The sequence below is a fragment of the Perca fluviatilis genome, chromosome 6 (genome assembly GCF_010015445.1).
Source record: "Perca fluviatilis chromosome 6, GENO_Pfluv_1.0, whole genome shotgun sequence".
Classification (NCBI taxonomy): Eukaryota; Metazoa; Chordata; class Actinopteri; order Perciformes; family Percidae; genus Perca; species Perca fluviatilis.
The window spans coordinates 19,477,216-19,501,043 of NC_053117.1; the positions used below are offsets into that span (position 1 = coordinate 19,477,216).

At 40.7% G+C, this 23,828-nt stretch overlaps 1 protein-coding gene across 7 annotated transcripts in view; it reads left to right on the forward strand.

Moving 5' to 3' along the window:
• osbp2b (oxysterol binding protein 2b) overlaps nt 1–23,828 on the forward strand; it is a 50,297-nt gene that overhangs the window by 22,968 nt on the left and 3,501 nt on the right. For all 7 annotated transcript variants that reach the window (XM_039803078.1, XM_039803072.1, XM_039803074.1 and 4 more), the window contains 8 exons: nt 12,049–12,299; nt 16,833–17,031; nt 18,962–19,085; nt 19,807–19,873; nt 20,391–20,543; nt 20,630–20,875; nt 21,012–21,132; nt 21,814–21,917. In XM_039803078.1, coding sequence (XP_039659012.1) covers nt 12,049–12,299; nt 16,833–17,031; nt 18,962–19,085; nt 19,807–19,873; nt 20,391–20,543; nt 20,630–20,875; nt 21,012–21,132; nt 21,814–21,917 — 1,265 coding nt within the window. The remainder of the gene's footprint in view (nt 1–12,048; nt 12,300–16,832; nt 17,032–18,961; nt 19,086–19,806; nt 19,874–20,390; nt 20,544–20,629; nt 20,876–21,011; nt 21,133–21,813; nt 21,918–23,828) is intronic.

Genomic DNA, 23,828 nt, shown 5'->3' on the forward strand with positions numbered 1-23,828 from the left:
TAGTCTGGCCATTCACATCATTCCATTTGTATCTATTTTTTAATAGAAGCATTAGTCCCTGTGCATGAAAAATATATATATATTCATGAAGCTGAAGGTTGAGTCATTGATAATCCGTGGCATCTGCAGTCAGGCAATGAAATGTTCTCTTGCCCAGTGGAAATCTTTTGGTGTACTCTTGGGCTGCTGTGATGAACAGAATTATTGTGAGTGCTTTGTGACACGTGAGATTCCACATCCCTTTGATAATCACTTCTTAGTGATGTATGTCTGCGTTAAGCTCTGAGACTGAACATTAAAACTCTGTCAGTGTTCACAGATTTTTTTTTCTGTTGACATGGCTCAGCCCCTGTGCTCATAATTTTTCAAATATGAATGCACATAACTTAAGAGTACTTTAGAGACACCTGTACAACTGCTCTGCGAAGGCTCTTTTTTTGGTTTGATGGCTACCCTCATGGCTTATTATCTTGCAACGCTGGCACTGGGACAATTAGCATGATGGATCACGATCTTGCTGTGTTCCCGGGTTACTGACCCATGGATTACGATCTTGCTAAATCCTTCTACATTATCAGGGTGTTCAATGAGAGAGGGTGACAGTAACTCAACAGTAGCATGAACTGTCAAATAGGAGATCAAAATGCCTTTAAAACTAGTTTGCTAAGTTTTGTCGAATTAAAATTGCCATTGCAGTGCTTGCGATATGGATAAATTACTCTTTATAATGTAATTCTATATTGCAAAAAAGCTATGAGATACAGTGCCTTGCGAAAGTATTCGGCCCCCTTGAACTTTTCGACCTTTTGCCACATTTCAGGCCTCAAACATAAAGATATAAAACTGTAATTTTTTGTGAAGAATCAACAACAAGTGGGACACAATCATGATGTGGAAACGAAATTTATTGGATATTTCAAACCTTTTAAACAAATAAAAAACTGAAATATTGGGCGTGCAAAATTATTCAGCCCCCTTAAGTTAATACTTTGTAGCGCCACCTTTTGCTGCGATTACAGCTGTAAGTCGCTTGGGGTATGTCTCTATCAGTTTTGCACTTCGAGAGACTGACATTTTTGCCCATTCCTCCTTGCAAAACAGCTCGAGCTCAGTGAGGTTGGATGGAGAGCGTTTGTGAACAGCAGTTTTCAGTTCTTTCCACAGATTCTCGATTGGATTCAGGTCTGGAATTTGACTTGGCCATTCTAACACCTGGATATGTTTATTTGTGAACCATTCCATTGTAGATTTTGCTTTATGTTTTGGATCATTGTCTTGTTGGAAGACAAATCTCCGTCCCAGTCTCAGGTCTTTTGCAGACTCCATCAGGTTTTCTTCCAGAATGGTCCTGTATTTGGCTCCATCCATCTTCCCATCAATTTTAACCATCTTCCCTGTCCCTGCTGAAGAAAAGCAGGCCCAAACCATGATGCTGCCACCACCATGTTTGACAGTGGGGATGGTGTGTTCAGGGTGATGAGCTGTGTTGCTTTTACGCCAAACATAACGTTTTGCATTGTTGCCACAAAAGTTCGATTTTGGTTTCATCTGACCACAGCACCTTCTTCCACATGTTTGGTGTGTCTCCCAGGTGGCTTTTGGCAAACTTTAAACAACACTTTTTATGGATATCTTTAAGAAATGGCTTTCTTCTTGCCACTCTTCCATAAAGGCCAGATTTGTGCAGTATACGACTGATTGTTGTCCTATGGACAGAGTCTCCCACCTCAGCTGTAGATCTCTGCAGTTCATCCAGAGTGATCATGGGCCTCTTGGCTGCATCTCTGATCAGTCTTCTCATTGTATGAGCTGAAAGTTTAGAGGGACGGCCGGGTCTGCGTAGATTTGTAGTGGTCTGATACTCCTTCCATTTCAATATTATCGCTTGCACAGTGCTCCTTGGGATGTTTAAAGCTTGGGAAATCTTTTTGTATCCAAATCCCGCTTTAAACTTCTCCACAACAGTATCTCGGACCTGCCTGGTGTGTTCCTTGTTCTTCATGATGCTCTAGCGCTTTACACGGACCTCTGAGACTATCACAGAGCAGGTGCATTTATAACGGAGACTTGATTACACACAGCTGGATTCTATTTATCATCATTAGTCATTTAGGTCAACATTGGATCATTCAGAGATCCTCACTGAACTTGGAGAGAGTTTGCTGCACTGAAAGTAAAGGGGCTGAATAATTTTGCACGCCCACTTTTTCAGTTTTTTATTTGTTAAAAAAGTTTGAAATAGCCAATGAATTTCGTTCCACTTCATAATTGGGACCCACTTGTTGTTGATTCTTCACAAAAAATTACAGTTTTATATCTTTATGTTTGAGGCCTGAAATGTGGCAAAAGGTCGAAACGTTCAAGGGGGCCGAATACTTTCGCAAGGCACTGTACATACAATCTTCCAGATATCATTTGATAAACGGTCTATGGATAAAATATAAATACAGAAATGTATGTATTGAATGTATTGGCCAGTGAATTAAATATTTCACCAATTAAGGTATTTCATTACATTAATGCAAACATTATAAATCTAAATTCAGTATTGCATTAAAGCAATCCTGCTCATTGCCAATTTTGACCTAATACAAAACAGCCACAGATATTACAGGGAGAGCTATAAACAGTGTGGTAAAATCTCTGAAATTTGAAAGATTTGTATCGTCTCATGGTTAATATCATCCTAGAATATATTTGAGTAGCATTATGCCTTCTGAAGCTAGTATGCAAACAGGAGTCAATGCATGAACTTCATAGCGAGAGTCAATTAAAGTCAGAAATCCAGAAATCTGGGGGTTAAAATGACAAAAAGTTATGCTGGATTGCATGTATGGATCATTTCCTGTGATTCCCATGTGCACGCAAGGGCAGTTTGAGATATATATATATATATATATATATATATATACACGGGAATCACAGGAAATGATCCATACATGCAATCCAGCATAACTTTTAATCGACCCTACACCAAAAAACGATTTGATCTCAAGAAAATGTTAAAAAGTATCCCTTTTAAGTGAGCTATGATGCTGCATCTCAGGGATTTGTTGGTGTATTGTTTGTGTGTGAACATGTGCAAGTTTATGAGCGAATACTAAAATTGTGACACACAACTGAATCATTTAAGGCTGGAAGATGTGCACTATGTTGTGGAGCTGCACCTGACACTGTACCTCTGTCAATGAGACATGTCTTTCAAAAACATTAATAAACTTTTTATATACAAGCCCTGTTTTACATGAACCAGGGCAGCTGTTGACAGACCTCCTCTCACAGCCTGAGCAGCTGTTTGCATCCATCTAAATATAGAATAAACTTGTGTGAGCATGCATTCAGTTAATGAATGATTACCAGTGGGTTTTAATTAAGCTCTTTGCCTTCCAATGATGAAAACTCTCTCATAAATATAGTGTACATCAGACAATGAATAGATCACTGCATACGGTTTCAGATGGTAAGAGGCTTCACTGTTTGCTTGTGATTCATTGTCTCTATAGAGCAAACTTATTTATTACTGCAGTAATTTCCTGGAAATCCTGTTACAGTTGCCTGTGTAGTTGAGCTCAGTTAGTATTCTAAGGTTGTAGGATAATTAATGACCTCAACCTTCAGACTGTAGGAGTTATGCAGTAAGCAAGAGCCATTTTCCTCTCTCAGGTTTGATGCACCAGCTGGGAATTCATAAAATTTACTCAGCACACCAGAATATAAATCTACAGCTTAGTAGTCAGCAGTCTGATCGTTTATCTTTTTGTCTATCCCAAGCACATTATAAAATGCTACTGAATTAAACTCATTGCATAGTTGCTGCAGTTTGCTTTTAATCTTTCCTTTTGTTGTTTGCCGCTTTCTGAGCGTGTTCGACTGGATACACTGCCAGATCTGTACTGCAGAGCTTTGGGGACAGTGATGAGTTGCACTGCACAGTTTCTCATTTGCTTGTGGAAAGCTGAGCGCCATGTTACTGGGTTTAACCTGCTGTCTCCTCTGTTTGTCTCCTTGTGATGTATCTCAAGGGAGGTATGGAGCAAAATGGAGTTAGCAATTACTGGCCAGGATTACACTCCCCTCCCCTGGGACGCATCTTCGCTCTTCATCTACCTTGTTCCCTCTTCTGTTTCTATAATTCTTCTCATTTATTCTCTTTCTCATGCACACTCCATCAAAACAGTCAGCTGCAAAACACTCATACCCCTCTCTCTTTGCTGTCAATGCTTAAAGAAATATTTTCCAACCACAGGTACAAACTATTTCACAGTATGTATGCAAAAACACAACTCTGGACCCTTGAGCAATATTGTGGTGTGATAAGTTGACTCTTACCTTTTTACTGTGTCTGAATAGGTGTACATTTGGTTAAAGCCAAAAGATAATAGCCAAAGTGGCCGGGTTGCTCAGTGGTAGAGTAGGCGCACATATACTGAGAGGTTTATGCCTCGACGCAGGGGTCCAGGGTTTAAATCCGACCTGTGACGATTTCCTGCATGTCTTCCCCCTCTCTCCCCTTTCTCACCTAGCTGTCCTGTCAAATTAAAGATGGAAAAGCCCAAAAAATTATCTTAAGAAAAAGGATAACAAAGTACCACATTTTAACAATAGTTCACAGCACCACGGTGACTCTCTTTTTTTGGACACTAGTTCAGTATGTTCAAATACCATCTTTATTGCAGAGGGGCAGGACATTTCTCCCATGTGCAGGGGCTGGTTGACGTCCACGTCTGCCACAGGGTGACGTCTTGTCAGCCGGGGGCCTGGCTCCACTGCTCTGACAGTCTTTCCTCAGGGACAAGCAGAAAGACGAGCCCTGACAGTGGGACGGCAGAGAGACTACTGCTCTCCCAATTACACTCTCCCACATTTTATTCTCCTGCTTTCAGTCTTTATACCTCCCTCACTCTTTTGTGCTGAACTCTGAGATGCAAGATAAGGAAGGCCTGAAGGGAGAAGAAGCTCCAGTATGCACATGCTGAGGATGGATGGAAGATGGATCAGTGTTTATGTGTTGAGATGTTGTGATTTGATGAGCTATGACCTGTAAACGTGTGCCACAGACACAGATATTTGCTTAAATTATATCCTCATCTTTTGAGTAGGAGGGCTCAGAGAAACATGCTGGGAACTGGAAACAGATGTGCATTTGTGTCGATGCAGGGCGTTCTCCGAGGTGGTGGACTGTGGGGGAAGGGGCAAGGTAGAGCGCTCTTGAGGCATGACTGGCGTGGTAATGGGCTCCTGGCCTTGCCTCGTGGTGTCGACTTCACTACGGAGAGCCATCCATCCACAACTGCTGTTGGGAAAGAGGGGGTTGGAAATGGGAGGGGGCGAGCCAGGCAGTGACACTGATGCACAGACAGCATAGATAGGATATTTATTGACACTGTTGTATTGTAAAACCCAGCCTTCACTTTTTATTCCAGGTGTGAGCGATATACAGTTGATAGAATATGTTTATCTTAAAGGGTTTTCATCTCCAGTAATCAAACTCATCAGGTAGTGCTTGACATTTATCGATCCTATATGGATCTGGCTCAGTAAACCAAACGGACATTACAGAAAGGACATTTCTGACATACTTGCTGAGGCTTCATTTTAGATCGAAGAAAGCTTTGTGTCATGGTTTCTCCTTGTCGTTGAAGGGTGTCTGTGCAGTAGAGCCAACTGCCAAAATGTTGTTCTTGCAGCTCACAACTTGTTTCAGTGAGGTTTAGGAAAGATAATTAGATTTGCAGGTGACATGCTGTAAGCAGAGTCCCTTCTTAACAAATGTGCCCTGGTACATGTGCCAGTTTATTTTTAAGTGGCATTGCTTAGAGCTGCTGAACTCATTGGCAGAATGAGGGTGAATAATAGGAGCAAGGCTTCACTGCAGTGCTGCAAATGTCTTTACTTAGTCATGTGTTTAAAACTGAAACGCCCTAACTGTACATCATCATTTAACATTGGAAAGAGTTGTCATCTTGAGTCAATCCACTGCTATTTAAAATGTGTCCAATGCTCTCCATAGGAACATATGTACATGCATGTGCATGTGTCCAATGTGACACTTATTTTTTCTGCAAAGCACCTCTGAAATGTCCAAACACCACCCATTGTCCATCTAACATACTGCATATTATCCTAATGTTATCTAGAATGTTAGAAGATAACATTGCTAGATGCTCGGTAATTTCACACTCTCAAATGTCAATATGTTGCAGAGCACTGGTTTGAGTTTTCTTTATAGCTCAGTCAGTAGTGAATTTGCCATACAGTAACCTTGGTTTTCCTTGTGCACCCTGCAGACTTAACAAACCATGTAATAACCAACCTAACTTTAACCACTTCTGTCTCCAAAGGGGTTATGCGCCATAACTTTCACTCCAATGGCCTGTTGTGTATAGACATGCCTGTTATGCAAGAAGTTTGCAAAGAACCAGTTTGCTGGTTTCTGGCATTTCAGATTTACTGTACACAGTTCTAATTCTGTGTTCTTGTGTCAATTGTTCTGTTAGCTCTTATCATATGACAAATGTATGTCAAAAAAATACTTTTTATATGAAACTTCCTCTTTTCTCCTCTTGTAAAACGTTATAATATTTTGGATGATTCATTTTGAACTCTGGGGCGTATACATACATTTATTGTTACAATTTATACAATCAAATCAGGCTTATCATTGCCTCGTGGGAGGAAGTTCAAAAATACCTGTCAACTTGCAAACTAACTTAATGTTATCGGTTTAGAGCTCCTCTGCCATAGTCACAATTTATCAATTTAAGGCTTATTTCATTATCCTCTCAGACTCTCTCTGGACTTACTCACCTCTTTCATTGTCTATTGCTTTCTTTTGCAGCTGCCTGTCTCTCGAACTAGTGACTTTATTGAAATTCAGTATAATTTGATTCCTACTCTATTGCTGGCCAGTGGGTGGATGGAGTTTTGATCTGTGTTCCCTTCAGGGGTTGTTGTAGCTGTAGGACTGCTGGGTTGACCTTTGTAGGACTGCTGGGTTGACCTTTGGCTGGACTGTTTTGTTTTGGTCTGTTCCTTTTAATGGCCAGACAGTTGTGTTTCTCTGAAAGCCTTTTCAACATGTTAACACATCATCTCTGAGGCGTGAGGCTCAGTGTGTGTGCTGCTTCCTCCTGGCTAAACTTTGGTTACCTTTGATGAAAATGGATGCCCAGGAATGCAAATATGGTGAGAGTTTTTAATTTTCTTAAAATGAAAAAAATGTAATGTCCGCAACACTGCTTAAACTCCCATATTTAATACAAATGCAACGTCTCGACCCTACTGGGTCTTCTTCAGGCAAATGGTGAACACACTTTTTTTTTTCATTTTAAGTATTTTCATTTGTCCTGCACCTGCCAGTAGGTGGGATGTGCACACAATTACTTTTATAGTTTTTATTTTTCTTACATTCTCTTTCTTCCCCTTGTGCACCCTCACCTGGTTTCTTTCTTCCCTCACTCTGTTACTGTTACCTTTTAGATAAGAGGACTTCACCCCCAAATATTTATGATCAATATACTACATGTGATGCTAAAGTACAGTAGACTTTTACTAAACAGATATTGTCTTTTGTGGTTATTTTTGTAATCTTGGTCTGTTTGTTCGGAGCCCAACCTATATATTGACATAGCTATTATTATCGGCCAGATGTAGTTTATAATGTGTATCAACTTCGGAGTATAGGCAATGTTGCTGACACTATGTAATGAGCATTTTACTGTGCTGTACGTGGTTGTGTGACCGTTAAATTGAAGTGAAAGAAAGTTATATCACCCAATAAATTGCAGAAATCCCAAAGATATGTTTTTTAGGCAATTTAAACAAGAAACCATCGCCACGCTAGCAGTTTTGATGCTGTTCTTAGTCACAGCATTGCCTTGAGGTAAGTGCTAACATCAGCATGCTAACATGCTCTCACTGATGATGCTAACATGCTGAGTTTAGCAGGTATAATGTTTTGTTAGTGTAACCATGTTCACTATCGTAGTTTGATGTTTAGCATCTTCTAATTAGCACTAAACTCAAACTAAAGCTGAGGATGATGAGAATGTCAGTAGTTTTTCAGGTATTTGTTCTTAAACTAAACCATTGGACAAATTAAAATTTTGACCTGATGGTGGTGCTAGATAAAAAGTCACAGGAACAACCAAGTTTTTACAATTGATCCTATTGAGGACATGACTGTCTGAGCCACATTTCATGACAATCCATCTAAAAGTTGTTGAGACAATTATTTAAAAACACAAATATCTAACTCCTTGTTGGCGCAAGATAAAAAAAAAGTCAGGGGATCACCAAAGTCATTAGGATTAATTATCTGGGCACCATGAATACCTTCACAACATTTCATTGCAATCCATCCAATAGTTGTTTGGACAGACCTTACAGTCTAGAGTCAAAGTGGTGGACATGCTGACAGACCAACTGACTGTTTTTTTGCTGTGCCACTGGCATCATTATCAGACTTTAACTCTCGAAAATATATATTGGCTCTATATTGTACAGTATATCTGTTAGGCTTTAATCTTGATGCTGTCATGGTTCCTTTAACTAGTGTGTCAAAAACTAGGACTAAAAAAATGTTACTCACTTAGAGGAACTTGTTCACATTACTGTGCTGCCATTGCATTTGACAAAATAAATTTGAAAACATTGTAACTGGAGCATTGTTTCTGGGTGTCAAGCACCAGCTTTTCTTAATCATGAGTCCACTGCAGAGATATCGCTGTGCTGCTTGTTTGTCATTGGAGCTTGCCGTTCCACCAGCCAAAGCAGGTCGCGGTCAAATTTAACTCAGTATATTGCTGGTACATGATGTAGTCCTCCTGAGACTGCCAGGCTACCAGCATCCCCCACGCAGAGATCCATGTTATACTTGCATGTTGTAAATAGGCTTGACAAGGGTGATAGTCTCTTCCACTGGGAGGTCACAGCCAGCTGCCATGTTCTTAGAAGAAAGTGTTGCTTTAGTGTTGCCTCTCACCAAGACTGTGACAGTGTCTCCTATCAGCTACATAACAGACATTTTCAATGTGACAAAGCATGCTCTGTACAGTGGAGTGTAGAAGACAGCAGAACATAGAGCATTTCTAGACAGGATCAGCAGGGTGGAGAGACTGTCTCTCTGCCCTCAAACCTTTGAAGGTGCAATATGCAATACTGACAGCTAGCGTTTAAACTAGTTACTGCAGTATAAATTCAAAATACTGGATAGAGTCGTCTCCCCCGCCCCCTCCTCCCCAGACTCAAAGTTCACTGAGGTTGCCAGGCTGAGACCGCAGCATCCACAATAATGTTCCTAGATGCTGGTCTCACATAGCCAGACATACTTCACAGCACAGCGGAGTAGCTAACGTTAGATGCTGGCTATATTGATAAAAGCCTGTGCTCGACTTACAAATACGACACTACATCACAAAGCACAGAGATTGGATAGTCTTAAAAGTGATCCAACAGAACGGTATTTTATACATATTTCTCAAAGAGTGGTATCAACAAAGCCTCAAGTATCACATATCTATAAGAGTCTTATGAAAGGCACATCAGACAATACCCTTCATATTAAAAGTGAATGGGAAATGGAACTCCATACAATTATAGATGATGATACATGGGAAGATATATGTCTGGCAAGTCATAAAGGGATTGGAAGTCAAATGTTGAAAGAATTTGACTGGAGATAAGATAAGATTCTTTAGGACGCTCTTAAGGTATCAATGTTTAAAAACAATGCCCCCAACATTTGCTGGAGAAAATGTGGCATGGTGGGGGGGACCATAACCACATATTCTGGGACTGCTCCGTGATACAGACATACTGGAAAGACATTAAAGAGGAAGTGGACAAGATTTTCAGGATGGATTTCTCTCTGGACCCTTGATTGCAAGAAAAATGATCCCTATTAATTGGATAAAGCCTAGCCCCTACAATAGCTCAGTGGATCAAAAATCAAACAGGTCTGTACAATGGAAAATATGACTGCTATTTTACAGTTGAAAGTACCTTTGTTCATAAGAAGATGGACTCCTGTCATTCTAGGCCTTGATTTAGAATAATAGCTTAACATACTGTGATGTGCAATGATTTATTTACACTGCTTCGATGTAGTCAATATATGTGTTGAATGAAGCTCAACCACAAGGTGACCCTTTTTATTTATTTATTTTTCTTGTTTTGTTGCTTTAACCTCTCCTTGAGAGAGTGTTTGTTTGTGGGTGTGTGTAGGTTTGTGTTGGTATTGTATTGCTAAAATTGCCGGCAATGTTTAATATGGGCAATAAAGTAAAAAACAATCAAACAAAAGCCCATGCTCATGCAGAGCTCTGTACCCAACTGACAGGCACACTTTTAGAATTATGGTAGGAACCGCTAAAAACACAACAACCTCGCCTTCCTCTTCACCCGACTTAACACACTTTATTGGCTTAGAATTACGGCAACAATCGTTAAACACACTGCAAACTCACCGATAACTCACCATTGTCGGCTACAGCCGCTGAACAGGCTACATGTTGTAAACAGCCGTGGCCCGCTTGCCTGGTTCTCCGGAAAGCGGTAACGTTAGCAGTTAGGAGGGTTAGCATGGCAGCGTTAGCCAGGACCCGTCGGGATCACTTTACTGGCTGTGTCTCAATTTGTTTTTGCGAGTAACCAATTCGGGTACTCACAGGCCAAAACACAAACAGAAATTCCGTCAGGGAACGGAAATTTCAAAAGGAGAAAATACTGGCATTAGCATTGTTGTCAGAAAAGATAGTATTTCAAATTAGCATGTTTCCTTAATATCTGATGACGCATTGGGGTCATTTTTGGATTTATTACAGTAAATATATTACATATTGGACCTTTTAAATATATTGTCCTTGTTGACATAAACAGTGTCCTCCTTGTGCTAATTTTCCTTATTTGTCTTCATGTCCTCATGTGCTCCTTCTTCTTGTCTGGTCTTTTTTTTTGTTTTAGCAGTAGCAGTAGTTTTATGTCAGTCCTCTGGTGGGATTGTTGGGATACTTTTATGTTGGTAAATACTCTTCTGTGTGAATAAATATATCACAGGTGCAAATATTTCGCATCCACTTTAGTCCAGAAAACCAGTAGTTCTGTTTCCTTCTTGGATTTGTTCCTTTTACATTGTCTTAAGGCTGTTTATGGACCTTGGTCTTACCCTTGGTATACTTCTGTCTTTGTGTGTGTGTGTGTGTGTGTGTGTGTGTGTGTGTGTGTGTGTGTGTGTGTGTGTGTGTGTGTGTGTGTGTGTGTGTGTGTGTGTGTGTGTGTGTGTGTGTGTGTGTGTGTGTGTGTGTGTGTGTGTGTGATTTAGGGCTGACGCTGCAACACTGTTCTCATATGTTCTGTTTAAACTCTAGTAACCTCTCTTTAGTGACATCATAGTCAAAAGGCAGCTGCTACCACAATAGCTCATGGGTATGGATTAACTGTGTGTATTCAAATGCCCTTATACAGTTTACATTTACATTTGATAAGGATTTCTGCTTACAGTCAGTCAGTCAGTCATATTTGCTTCACTGTCTAATGGTTGTACTTATGTGTGTCAAATGAAACCATCTGTAAAATCTGACTAAGGCCTAATTAACATGAATTTCATCAGTGGTAAATCACTGGTAAATGTACTTAATTTGTCCATTTATGATTTCGACATGTTTTTGTCTTTTCATTATTACACTTAAAACACAAACACCAAAGCATACTTTGTGGCCACTATGGCTGCCTTTCCATTCTTGTCTCTTTATTTTTATGCCATTTTTATGAGTTATGTGTAACTTTTGTCAGTGGAGGTCATTGAGCATTAGAGGAGTTGGATATTTGTTTGCCATTATCTCTATTGGGAAATCCTTCATAAGAAGGGTGTGTACTGTATGTATTTTGCGTTTCAGCAGCTATACAGTTAGATATGTTGCACAAAATTACCTAAGAAAAACCTTTCTATATTGTCTTTATTAATCTTCTCTTTTATGATTGGTGTACAAGTCCCAATAATCGTCTCTTGTTCAAAATGGTGTATATTTGACACCTGCCTCTCCCCTTCAGATGACTCGGGGGACGAGGAGCCTACATCCCAGTCGGACCGCAGCGAGATTCAGGGCACCCTGAAGATACTCGTCAGCAAGCTTGATGACCTCAGCACATGTAATGACCTGATCGCCAAGCACGGGGCAGCCCTGCAGCGTTCCCTGAGTGAGCTCGAGGGTCTGAAAGTCCCTGTGGAAGGAGGGGAGAAGATCAAGGCAGTCAATGAGCGAGCCACCCTCTTCCGCATCACTTCCAATGCTATGATCAATGTAAGTAGTTGGGACAGACCAGCCTCCAAGACACAGCAGCAGTGGGCATGCTTCGGCATGATCAATGTGACAGGAATGCCAGTCATCTATAATGCCCTGGTTAGTGAGTGATGAAAGATAAGATCACTTTAAAGTGTGGCATTTTAAACGAGAGTCAGTGAGCTGCAGGCTTAGAGAAGTAGTTCCAGACCATAGACTGCAAAAATAATGGACGAAGCTTCCAGGCCTGAGAAGTGAAGCAAATGCTGAAGTGCCTTAAACCTGCATTTTATCTAATTTACAGCAGGGGGCGACTTTGCTGGTTGCAGAAAGAAGTCTGTTTCCATAGAAGTCTTTAAGAAAATGACCCTACTTCTCACTTGATTTATTACCACAATAAACATTTTCAAAATAAGTTTATGGCCTTAATCGCTACTTCCAAGTCTTCTTCAATACAGCATGATGGTCCAATTTTATTTTAAAATTGACGATAAAGCAGGGGATGCTCTAGGGGCATGGCTACAAGTCTCTCAATCATGACAGAGACTTAGCAATGCGTATCCATGGCACTGTGTACATAAAAATAGTTGTGAACTTGTTTTTGGGTGTTGTCCATGTTTTCATCTTAAACTTTGATCCTATCACTGTGTTTTCACTTCATCAAAGTTAATTGGAACATTTGGTCCCCGAAACATGTCTTGTTCAGTGTTATACCAACCAAGCTAGCTAGCTACTACTAGCTTTAGCTGGTACCTTAAGGGAAACTTTTGTCGATTTTCTGTATGCCGTACATGCAGATGAACGGCGGCAGTAACCGGAGGTCCGTATTTACTCGCCGGTGAAACGCCACTGGATGACTCGCTTCAGAAGGGTTGAAAATTGGCAACTTTCCCCCTGCAGTGCCATTGCAACCATAACAACTATGGCTTGGCCGCTTCATCGTCCCCAGCACCTTAATACAATTTTAACTTATTGTTAAGAATACGAACATCTCTGCTGTTGTAAATTTTATTTGTATAGCCAAAAATCACAAATTGATCATTTTTCTTCAAAAGGCTTTACAATCTGTACAACATATGTGAAACTCTATCCTTAGTATTGTTTTATATGATTTCTGAAGTAAACACTTACAAGAAAAAATATTTAAAAAAAGAAGAGATACCTCAGGAAGAACAAAAAAAAACTTTTCTAAAATAACATATTGCAGTATAGTTGTCCATTTATTCCTGATAATGGCCACCTCGTCGGGCATTAACCCTTACTTAGTCGTGGAGGAGAGTTCAGGGAGAGTTGAGGTCCTAAAGGAGTGATACTAGATATGATAGTGGGTGGGGGGGAGCAGCAGCTACAGGAATAGCCCCTATTCCCCCCCTCTCAAACCCTTGACCCTCCCTGCCTGGTGAGGAATGTCAGAGCCTTCTGGACTATAGTTAGACAGACAAACCTGCTCTGACTGAAATCAGACAATCACACAAGGTTTGTGTTTTCTTCCCGCTTCTCTCGATTGCTTTGTTGATAGAATTGTTTATTATTGTGGCAGTGGATGTTTATTTTTGCTATAATGACTGATTTTTTTTGTGTGAAATGTCTGACTATAAGGTGTTAAATAATTAATCAGATTCAGTCGTGGTAAACTGCAAGTCTTTTGACGTAAGATTAGGTTGAAATCAGGCAGTAGGAAATTATTACTCCTAATATGCTCAAGTATGTGCTAATACAGCTTGTTAACAGAAATAAGTAAGATCTAAATTGCATTAAAATTATGTGAAAGGGCATTACATAATGAGCATCTTGTTTCTCTCTGTCCTCCATTTTTCTTTATTAATTGGTATGGGAAAACTTACTGGACAAGCAATGAAATAGACCCTCTTGAATTGCCTAACTCCTTAAAATGCCATTAGGTTTGCCAAAACTGTGCGAAAGAAGTGCTGCCACAAACTCCCTGTAGTGATTTTTGGGATTGTAAAGGGTTCTCTTTAAACCAGAAAGAAGCGCACAATATGAGTATTTGGATTTCTGAAACCATATTTTCAGCCACTGTTAAGGCATTTACTTGGATGTAACTGTAGTTTGCATGTGCTTTTCCAAAGAAAATTAGGCTACATGTAAGGAGGGAGTAAAGGAGGAGGGGTTGAGGGATGAAGGAGGCCATAACTGCAAGACACAACTGCATGCTCTCTGTGATCTGACCCTGGTCTGAGGAGAGGGTTGCATTAGTTCATGTAGTTGTGATGTAACTTGTCACGTGTGTCATTGAATCCAGGCTTTTGGCAGTTTGTGTGTACATGCATTTTACACACCTACCACTTTATGTTTGTGTGATTTAATCACATGAAACTTAACTCAAGTTCATTGTATTCTTTGCTACATCACTCATTCAAGACTTTTTAATTTGACACCGGCATCTGTTGATGCCACCTCCTACTTACAAATCCCCTTCTGTATGCCCATTCACTTGTCTTAGCCTTTACTAACCATGTCCCCCCCAACGGAAGTCACATGCAGTCTGCCTTTGTACCAGACTCAGCATAAAAAAGTGGAACTTTTATACTTTTTAAGTGGGTGTTGAGTTTCATATCATGGTTATGTCTGAGGAAGTGGACCACAAAATCACATGCACTTCTAACATTTAAACGGAGGCTCGGACATTGCTGTTTAGACACTTCATGACAGACTGCTGGAGGTAAGAGATTGGTTGGATTTTTTTACTATCAGATATTTTGTGATTTCCATACATTGTTTTGAGCAAAAGAGAGTTATATTCTCAAACATCTAAAGCCACTCAATATCAAATATATCACTTTTTTTACTTGAAATCCTATAAAACATGAAGTTATAAATGAGTGTTGCTGGAGAACACATCAAGGTTTTTCATTTTAGTTTGTTGTGAAGCTAAATACATTTATAATAATTGCATGACTGCGTGTGTTTATCAAACATGCCACTTACTCTCTGATCAGGATAGAAAAATCCAGACTCACAAATCAGTGAACAGTCATAGGAACTACATATACGGTATGAAATATTGATGCTATTGTAAGAGAAATACAGTGTTTGTCTTAAGTTGTAGTTTTTCACAATCAGTTTGTATTATTTCCGGTTTTCCCTCTCTGTTTTGGTCAGGTATGTGGAAATGTCAGTTATGATGTTTTTGCAAGACCACAAGTCATTTTTATATAGTTATATATATTTACTATCATAAAATTAAATAAAGTAAAAAAAATAAGTACCATCTATTACGGTACAACAACAATACATTTTTAGTTTTGTTGGCATTAGTGTGTGTGTGTGTGTGTGTGTGTGTGTGTGTGTGTGTGTGTGTGTGTGTGTGTGTGTGTGTGTGTGTGTGTGTGTGTGTGTGTGTGTGTGTGTGTGTGTGTGTGTGTGTGTGTGTGTGTGTGTGTGTGTGTGTGTGTAAGAGAGAGATCCTTCATTTGGACGGGGACTGAAAACAGACAGAGGTATCATGCTGTCTGGAAGCAAATCAAGGAAGGAGTCAGGTGTTACTGCATCCGTGTTTCTCTTCCTGCTGCCGCAAAGTGATACTGCATACTGCTGATTCTCTCCGAGCAAGAGAACAGAAATTATGTGACATTTGTCCCTTAAGCTCGCTGCCTGCAGCCACAACTTGATCTAATTGGTTCAAGCAAACTCTCAACAGGACCAAAGACCATATCTAATCACTCGTGGGAATAACAATGACGAGCCCCCACAAAATGCTAGGAACAAGCTCGATTGCGATCAAGCAGTTTCCAAGTGATTATTCAGAAACTCTCCTTTGAGGCCCTATATGCTGACAGCCCAATGACTCACTGACATTTTCATCACATATTGTCAGCAGTGAGGTCTTATTTAGGTTCATTGACCACTGCAAGGCTAGGCTGTCAGACAAATGCTGACATGTAATATATGTCTGATCTGAAGTAACCTCTCAGCAGTAAAAGCAAGGCAGCAACAATGACGCCCCACCATGGACTCAAATAAAGTCTGCTATGCAATCAGAGGTTTAACCTCTAGCTCATCACTCACTCACTGATGTTTTCTATGCGTACACTGTGTTCCGAGGCACATTTTACACAGCAGGGAGACCCAGTAAATGCTTAGCAGACAGCTAATTAACATATTGATGGTTGCTCGAAACAATAGTGATAAATAGCCTTGATTACAATGATTGGCACAAATTTCTTTACATCTTTTTCCATCCCAATGCTCTCTCTATTGTAGTAAACGGTCAGGAAAAAATATATTTTATATTTATAGTAGTATCTGTTGACTCCAAAAAAGGTAAAGCATAAAGATTTTAATGGTTTTAAGAAAGTGTTACCTAGACTTGAACAGGAACCAAAAGAAGTCATTCTTTTTTCAAAATCTCTATTAAATGCAAAAATCTGAGCAGTTAGTCATAGCGAGTGTATAGCATCTTAAACTTTGTTGAGAATTATGAACAACTGATTTTTGTAGCAGATGTAAATCCATATTTCAGACTATATTATAGATATTAAACTTTCAGTGCTGTCTGTGTGTTTATGTTCTTGTGTGCATGTGTTCCCCCAGGCGTGTCGAGACTTCTTGGACCTAGCAGAGACTCACAGCAGGAGATGGCAGAGGGCGCTGCAGTATGAGCGAGAGCAGCGTATCCACCTAGAGGAGACCATTGAGCAGCTAGCCAAGCAGCATAACAGCCTGGAGCGAGCGTGGCGAGAAGCACCCACGCTTGTTTCCACCACACCCAGTGCCCCTACTGCCAACAAGGGTGAGACTGTGTGTTACTTACTCCTGTGGGTCTCAGTGTGGACTTCACTATACTGGCTAAAAGTCATGTGTGACCTTAGGCTCTATATTATAGACAGTCCTCAGTTTTGTCAGAAGGTTTGGATTATCACTAATTTAGAGATGGTAATTACCTTCACGGTACGGCATGTGGAATCTTCTGTCAGTTTGTCCATTTATTTGTTTATTTTCTTGTTTGTTTACATATAACCAACGTCTTAAAAAAAACAACGGCCAGGCTGGTGTTAGAATAATTATATTATCAAATGATAGACAGAGACCACTGAAGTTATAATAAAGTTCATTTTACTTGAGAACCCAACAAGGAGGCCTTCTCCGCACTACAGATATAGTACACACAATGACCTAACAAAAAGCTCTCTACAGCTGCTTTTTATAATACAGAGTAAAATGTAATAAATCGTGATACAGACTAGATGTCGTTAATTGTTATCTTGTAAGAGTCGATGACGTCTCCCCTATCTGGTCTGGGAGGGCATGTATGCCCTCAGGAACACACCGTGATTAGACAAGAACAAGCAATGGCTCCATGTTATCTTGTTTAGAGTATTCAGTATAATATTATTCTATGCAATCAGTTTAATAATAACAAGAGAGAAAGTATGGGGGCAGCCTCTAGCTCACCCAGTAAGAGCGTTCGCCCAATGTTGGCTGAGTTCTGCAGTGGCGTTGGTTCGAATCTGATCTGCTGCCATTTGCTGCGTGTCATCCCCCATCTCTCTCCCCCTTTCATGTTTATCCACTGTCTCTACTACTAATAAAGGGAAAAGCCCCAAAAAATAATCTTAAAAAAAAAAAAAGAGAGAAAGTATGTAAATCAAAATTTCTCTAACAGCTGGCACAACATTTTTTGTGTACATCCATCCTCCAGGAGGAAGAAACCTATTGATTTTAGTGACCCCATGACCTTACCTTTAGTGTAAGACTGCCCTCTCAAAAAAGATGACAGCACTACCAAACCAGGAAGTGGTGTAACTTTCTTATGTTTGTTTTTAAAACTGGAGAATGGGGTGGCCCATGGCTTAGGGCTTAAGATGCTTAGCATGAACACTAACATCCCCGGTTTGAGTCCAGCCGAGTTGCATCTCTCTTTCCCTCATTTCCTGTCATCTCTCTCTCTCTGATATCTGTAATAAGGGCTTAAAATGCCCCCCAAAAAACTAGAAAACAAATTAACTGGAGAATGTGGTTCGAGTTCCTTTTCCTACCAACAATCAACGTTGGTTTCCTTTAACCATGATAGCGGTCTTTCCAAAACCGTTAACAAGTTGCTTTTACTTGATTATACCTTAACCGTGGAGGTGGAACATCAGGATAGGCTCATGCTGGTCATATGGAAGGCACTGGAAAACAACCTAGGTTGTTGTTTTAAGGGTGTGGACTTTGGTGTTTAACTGCTATCAGGAGTCTTTTCTCTTTTAAAGTTGGAGTGGTGAAAGAACATTTCATAATCCTTTTTTTGTGTACATGACAAGGATGTAGTTGAATCTTTATTGAATAAATTCATTAAATGCATCATCTTTAAATTTAATGATGGTTTTAATAGAATATGATAAAAAAATTTGGATCATATTGATGGTTGTTAAATGACTGAAGGTCATAGTTTACCCTCATTAAAAAAAAATTTGAATCACATATTGAAAGTGCTGAATGAATGTTGGATACTGAACATTAGAAGCACACCCTGAGGAGCTTGCATCATTCAGGCTAGTTAACCAGCAGGAACATTGCCAATTTTACTATGCTGATTATTCCCTGATTAATCGCCACGGGTATGTGATTACACACTGCTCTCTCCTAAACTCTGTAAAACACAAACTCACCACCGTGTGATGGTTCTGCTAGTTTTGGATGCTGTTTGCATTTACTCACAAATGTGTATGTGCGCACAGGAGGGAGTGAGAGGCTGCACAAAGAAGAGGCGAGTGATGAAGATGAGAATACTGAGTACTTTGATGCCATGGAGGATTCCCCTGAATTTATCACAGTGACTGCCACTGAGAACACACAGCACAGGTCAGTCACACACAGGGATCCATATTTTCTTTATTTAGCCAAACAGCAGGACAACTGAAAGGCAGATACAGGGATGAAGGTTTATCTGAGTTTTAATATTTAACCTGCATCTGTACATGTGTGTACATGTGTCTATCACATGTATAATAAACCATTTCTGTAGATGCTCTAGTTTGTCATAATAGTGAATTTGACTCTGAACAGGTGTTTGATGATGGTTCATGGTGTGACAACTTACAGTAACCTGCACACACACAAATTACAGAGTGTTGTTTGCTTTACTCTTACCCCTGTCTGCTTTCCTGCAGCATATTATTTTTGCTCTCTCAGTACATTTTTTATAGCATATTTGCTGAACTGAAGTCAGTCAGTCTCAGGCTGGCAACTCAATTTGTTTTTGCATTACTTGTGCTACCTTTCTTTACCTTTTTAGTGTTTTCTTCCTCAACATTGTTATGGCTCATCTCTTGCAACATATCCCTCAACTCTAGTAGCACTATTAAGAATGACGGAAACAGTTACGCAGCGTGTGTGTGTGTGTGTGTGTGTGTGTGTGTGTGTGTGTGTGTGTGTGTGTGTGTGTGTGTGTGTGTGTGTGTGTGTGTGTGTGTGTGTGTGTGTGTGTGTGTGTGTGTGCGGAAGAGAGAACAACATTGGCATTGAGTGTGTTTATACAGTATGTCCAGTGCTCATTGTAGAAATTGTTGTCATTCTCTTCCAGGCGATCTCAGAGTAATTTGAGCGGAGCGAGCGGAAGTCAGCCCAATCACTGGAACCAGGACGATCATGTAGGTGTCTGTTTGTGGACATTGCTGACTTTTGTAATCTCAAATAAGAATTATTTGTGCCGCTGGAAAGCTCACAGCTCATTGATCACCCTCTTTAATTGCTTTTCTCAAAGTCCCCCTTTCCTACCCTACAGTCATCTCTCTCTCTCTCTCACTCACACACACACACACACCCAGCCTTTATCTGTGTGTGTGTCCCGCAGTGTCATTGTCACCCCTGTGGAGCCAAAGATACACAGCTGCGTCGTTCCATTAAATGTTAATTACTAGTCAAACATCTGCACTTCTCTCCCTCAACTCTCCCTTGCTTCTTTCTCTCTCTAACACACATCTGCGTCCTCTGTTCCCTCCTGTCTATTACTCGCTCTGTCATTCTGTCTCCACTTGGTGATGTGCTGCCAAGCTGTCCATGAAGCTGAAAGTATTTATCAAACTTGTATATATCAAATATGCTTTTCACATGAAGTTAAAAGAACACCATCTCATCCTGTACTCCTTCCCTTCCACCTAATTCCAGATGTCTCCAAGCTGTAATGATGTGTTAGGGAAGGAGCTGCAGCCCCGCAGACAGAGACGGACTCATGTCCCAGACAAGCCCAACTACTCCCTCAATTTGTGGAGCATCATGAAGAACTGCATTGGCAAGGAGCTCTCCAAAATCCCCATGCCTGTAAGTGTATGAGGCAAGGCCCTCCCTATTGCTGACTGGTTAACGTAAATCTGTGTGTCTCACATCTTCTTGATCTCCCCATTCAGGTTAACTTCAACGAGCCTCTGTCGATGCTACAGCGCCTCACAGAAGACCTGGAGTATCATGAGCTTCTGGACAAGGCAGCACGTTGCGACTCCTCCCTGGAGCAGATGTGCCTGGTCGCTGCCTTCTCCGTCTCGTCCTATTCCACCACGGTCCACCGAACAGCCAAGCCCTTCAACCCCCTCCTGGGCGAGACCTACGAGCTCGATCGACAAGAGGAGTTTGGCTACCGCTCGCTGTGTGAGCAGGTAACAGCATGGCCACAGGGAGTTTTTGCTTACACGCTCACTGATGTGCATGCACACACATGACACACAGCCCGTGTTCTCCAAACAAGTCGTTTGCCGCCTAAATGGATATACTTTACCTTATCTTTCTTCTAAGGTGAGCCATCACCCCCCTGCAGCTGCACATCATGTGATTTCCCAACGAGGCTGGACCCTGTGGCAGGAAATCACCATCGCCAGCAAGTTCCGTGGCAAATACCTCTCCATAATGCCTCTGGGTAAGACATTTTATATTAAGTGGGTAGCAAACAAACTATATGTGTAAAGAAAGGTTCCATCATGCAAATTTAACCGTCCCAATATCAGGCAGAGTTTACTCCACATCCCACTTGAGAGTAGTAGACGAGCTGCCTCCCACACAACCTAAAGGAGAGGGTGCGAAAATGAATCAAGAGGCTTTTATGACCCTTTGGCACATACATAAAATATGGGTATAAAGGGAGCTCTCTATTGCACTGGGACGGCAGAGAGGTCTGGGGTCTGTAGGCTCAGATAAATGAGAGATTTGATAGATGCAGGTCCAGCCAAGGGATGCAGTGGTATTTATCTGTCTTCTCTCTCATCCCGTTACATGCCTGCTGTGAGGTCCTATGTAATGAATGAATGAAATGAAAGCGTTTATGGTCAATTGCATATTATCAATCTTCCAGGTTTAGGTCACACTGGAAATAGTTGGAAATGTATTGCATGAGCACAGGGCCATAAATGTTTTAGATTATGTGTTTTTCAGCTGCTGCAGGTAGAATTGACCATCTTCACAATAGAATCACAAAAGCAAACCTCCAATCTAACACTAACACAATGCAGTCTAACACGTCACTTTCAGGATTGCAGATTGGTAACAAAGCAGCTGTGACATTTCCTTTCTCTTATAGCCTTTTGTCCCTGTCTCTCCCCAGGTGCTATTCACCTACAGTTCCACTCCAGTGGGAACCACTATGTGTGGAGAAAGGTCACCTCCACAGTGCACAACATCATTGTGGGCAAGCTGTGGATTGACCAGGTCAGTTTGTGAGAAACTCTTATTGGTAATCATTCATCCACAGCTCCAAACGCACAACCCTGCATTCAAGGCAGGTTTGGTAACTATTTCCAATATACACTTTTTATATATTGTTTGAAATGGTCTTTACATCCCGACAGCAATAAATAACTTATGGGCTCTGAAAAAAGAGCGAAAAAGATCTGTCATCTGTAGTTGCTGTAATCCTCTAAAAACTCCCACCAATCACTGCCTCATGATCTGCTTGGAAGGAACCAATGAAACACCTACTTGCCCCGCTGTGTGTACTCAACCCCTCCCGTGTACGAGCCTGAGCTAAATGCGTGTTGTCGCCGTATTGGCAACAGTAATCATGTTTGTTTTAAACCTTCGGTATGATAACATTAGGTGTTTGCTTACCAGTGAATGAGACATGAAGTAAAATTGTGGCGCTTTCTCAGCTTTGCTCTGAAGCAGTGACGCAACGGTACTCGTGCACGGTTGTGTGTGGTTCGGAGCCCCGAGGGCAGGGGGAGGGGTTAAACGGAGCCCGAGGAGATGCTACTTTCAAATCTTGATAGCTTTTCAACATTACCAACCCTGCCTTTAATGCCTCTGACCCTCCAGTAGCCTATAGATGTTTTTTCCTTCCATGTTGCAGGTGTAGTGTATGAACCAGAGCAAAATGCTGTGAAGAAAGAAATATAGGTCTTACAGCACATGAATAAGAAGCTTCACAATCTCTAGGGATATATCTTCAGCTTTGATCTCTAATAACACCCTAAAATAACAGCCTCTTCTTTGTGTGAGATGGCCCAATTATTTAGGGGGAGGTGCAGACTTCACATCTGCATGTCTGTCTGTCTGTCTGTCTATCCGCCTGTGCAGAATGTGTGTGTGTAACCTTGGAAGAAGACATGAAGAAGAATATGGCAGATTCACTTACTGTACATCTCTGAATTATTCCATTGGTGTGTGGAATAAGGAGACATATTGGCTACAGACTACTATAGGAATATCAGCACTGACTTATTATTAGCATAATGAGTTGGTAATATTTAATTGTTTACAAATGTCCTGTTTCTCTTGGATATTTATGACATTTCTTTGGCAGTGTTCATGCTGATGTATGTGATTAAAGATACCCTGTGGAGTTTTGTGTATGCTCAGCATTTTGCACTAAAACACTAACTAATGTATTCAATGCATTTCCTACCTTATACAAAAATTGCAAAGCCTATTTTTTAATACTTTGGAACCCCCATCACATTTTGTGATTACATTGTATTGTGCTCTTCTTGTGCTATTTCTTGTGCTATTGTTGGATACATTGTGTGACAATATACACCGCTGTTATGGTTATTTGGCTATCGGCATGTAAGTTTGAGGTACTAGTCTAGCAAAAACAATACCACCTCTGCGTTGATACAAATTCTTTTTCCAACTTAAGCTTATCAACCAAGAAAAAGTCTCACCAATATTTACACACTTTTACTTTTTATTGTTTTGCCTTCTGCATTCAATACTTTTGCCTTCTCCCACCACCTCCTCACAGCACTCTGCCACTCTGCTGCCCTCTGGTGCAGAACGGTGTCATCCAAACAAGTCCATGTCAAACTATGGAAACTATAGTTTTCTCTGCTTCCAGCCAGTGGCAGACTGTGCTGTCAGGAGCACAGTAGGTGAAACCAGAGAGGGTGATATATATATATATATATATATATATATATATATATATATATATATATATATATAATGATCCATGAGATTTTAAATGTATGGCTGTTAGATGCCACAAAAGGCATCAAACTGTGTCACAGGTTATGAGACTTAAAAGGTACACCATGGCCCTCAGCAGTGGCCAGAAGGTTGTTCTCACGCCACTCCTGACGCATGTGTGACCTCATGCAAGTAATATGGGGACCTGCTCAT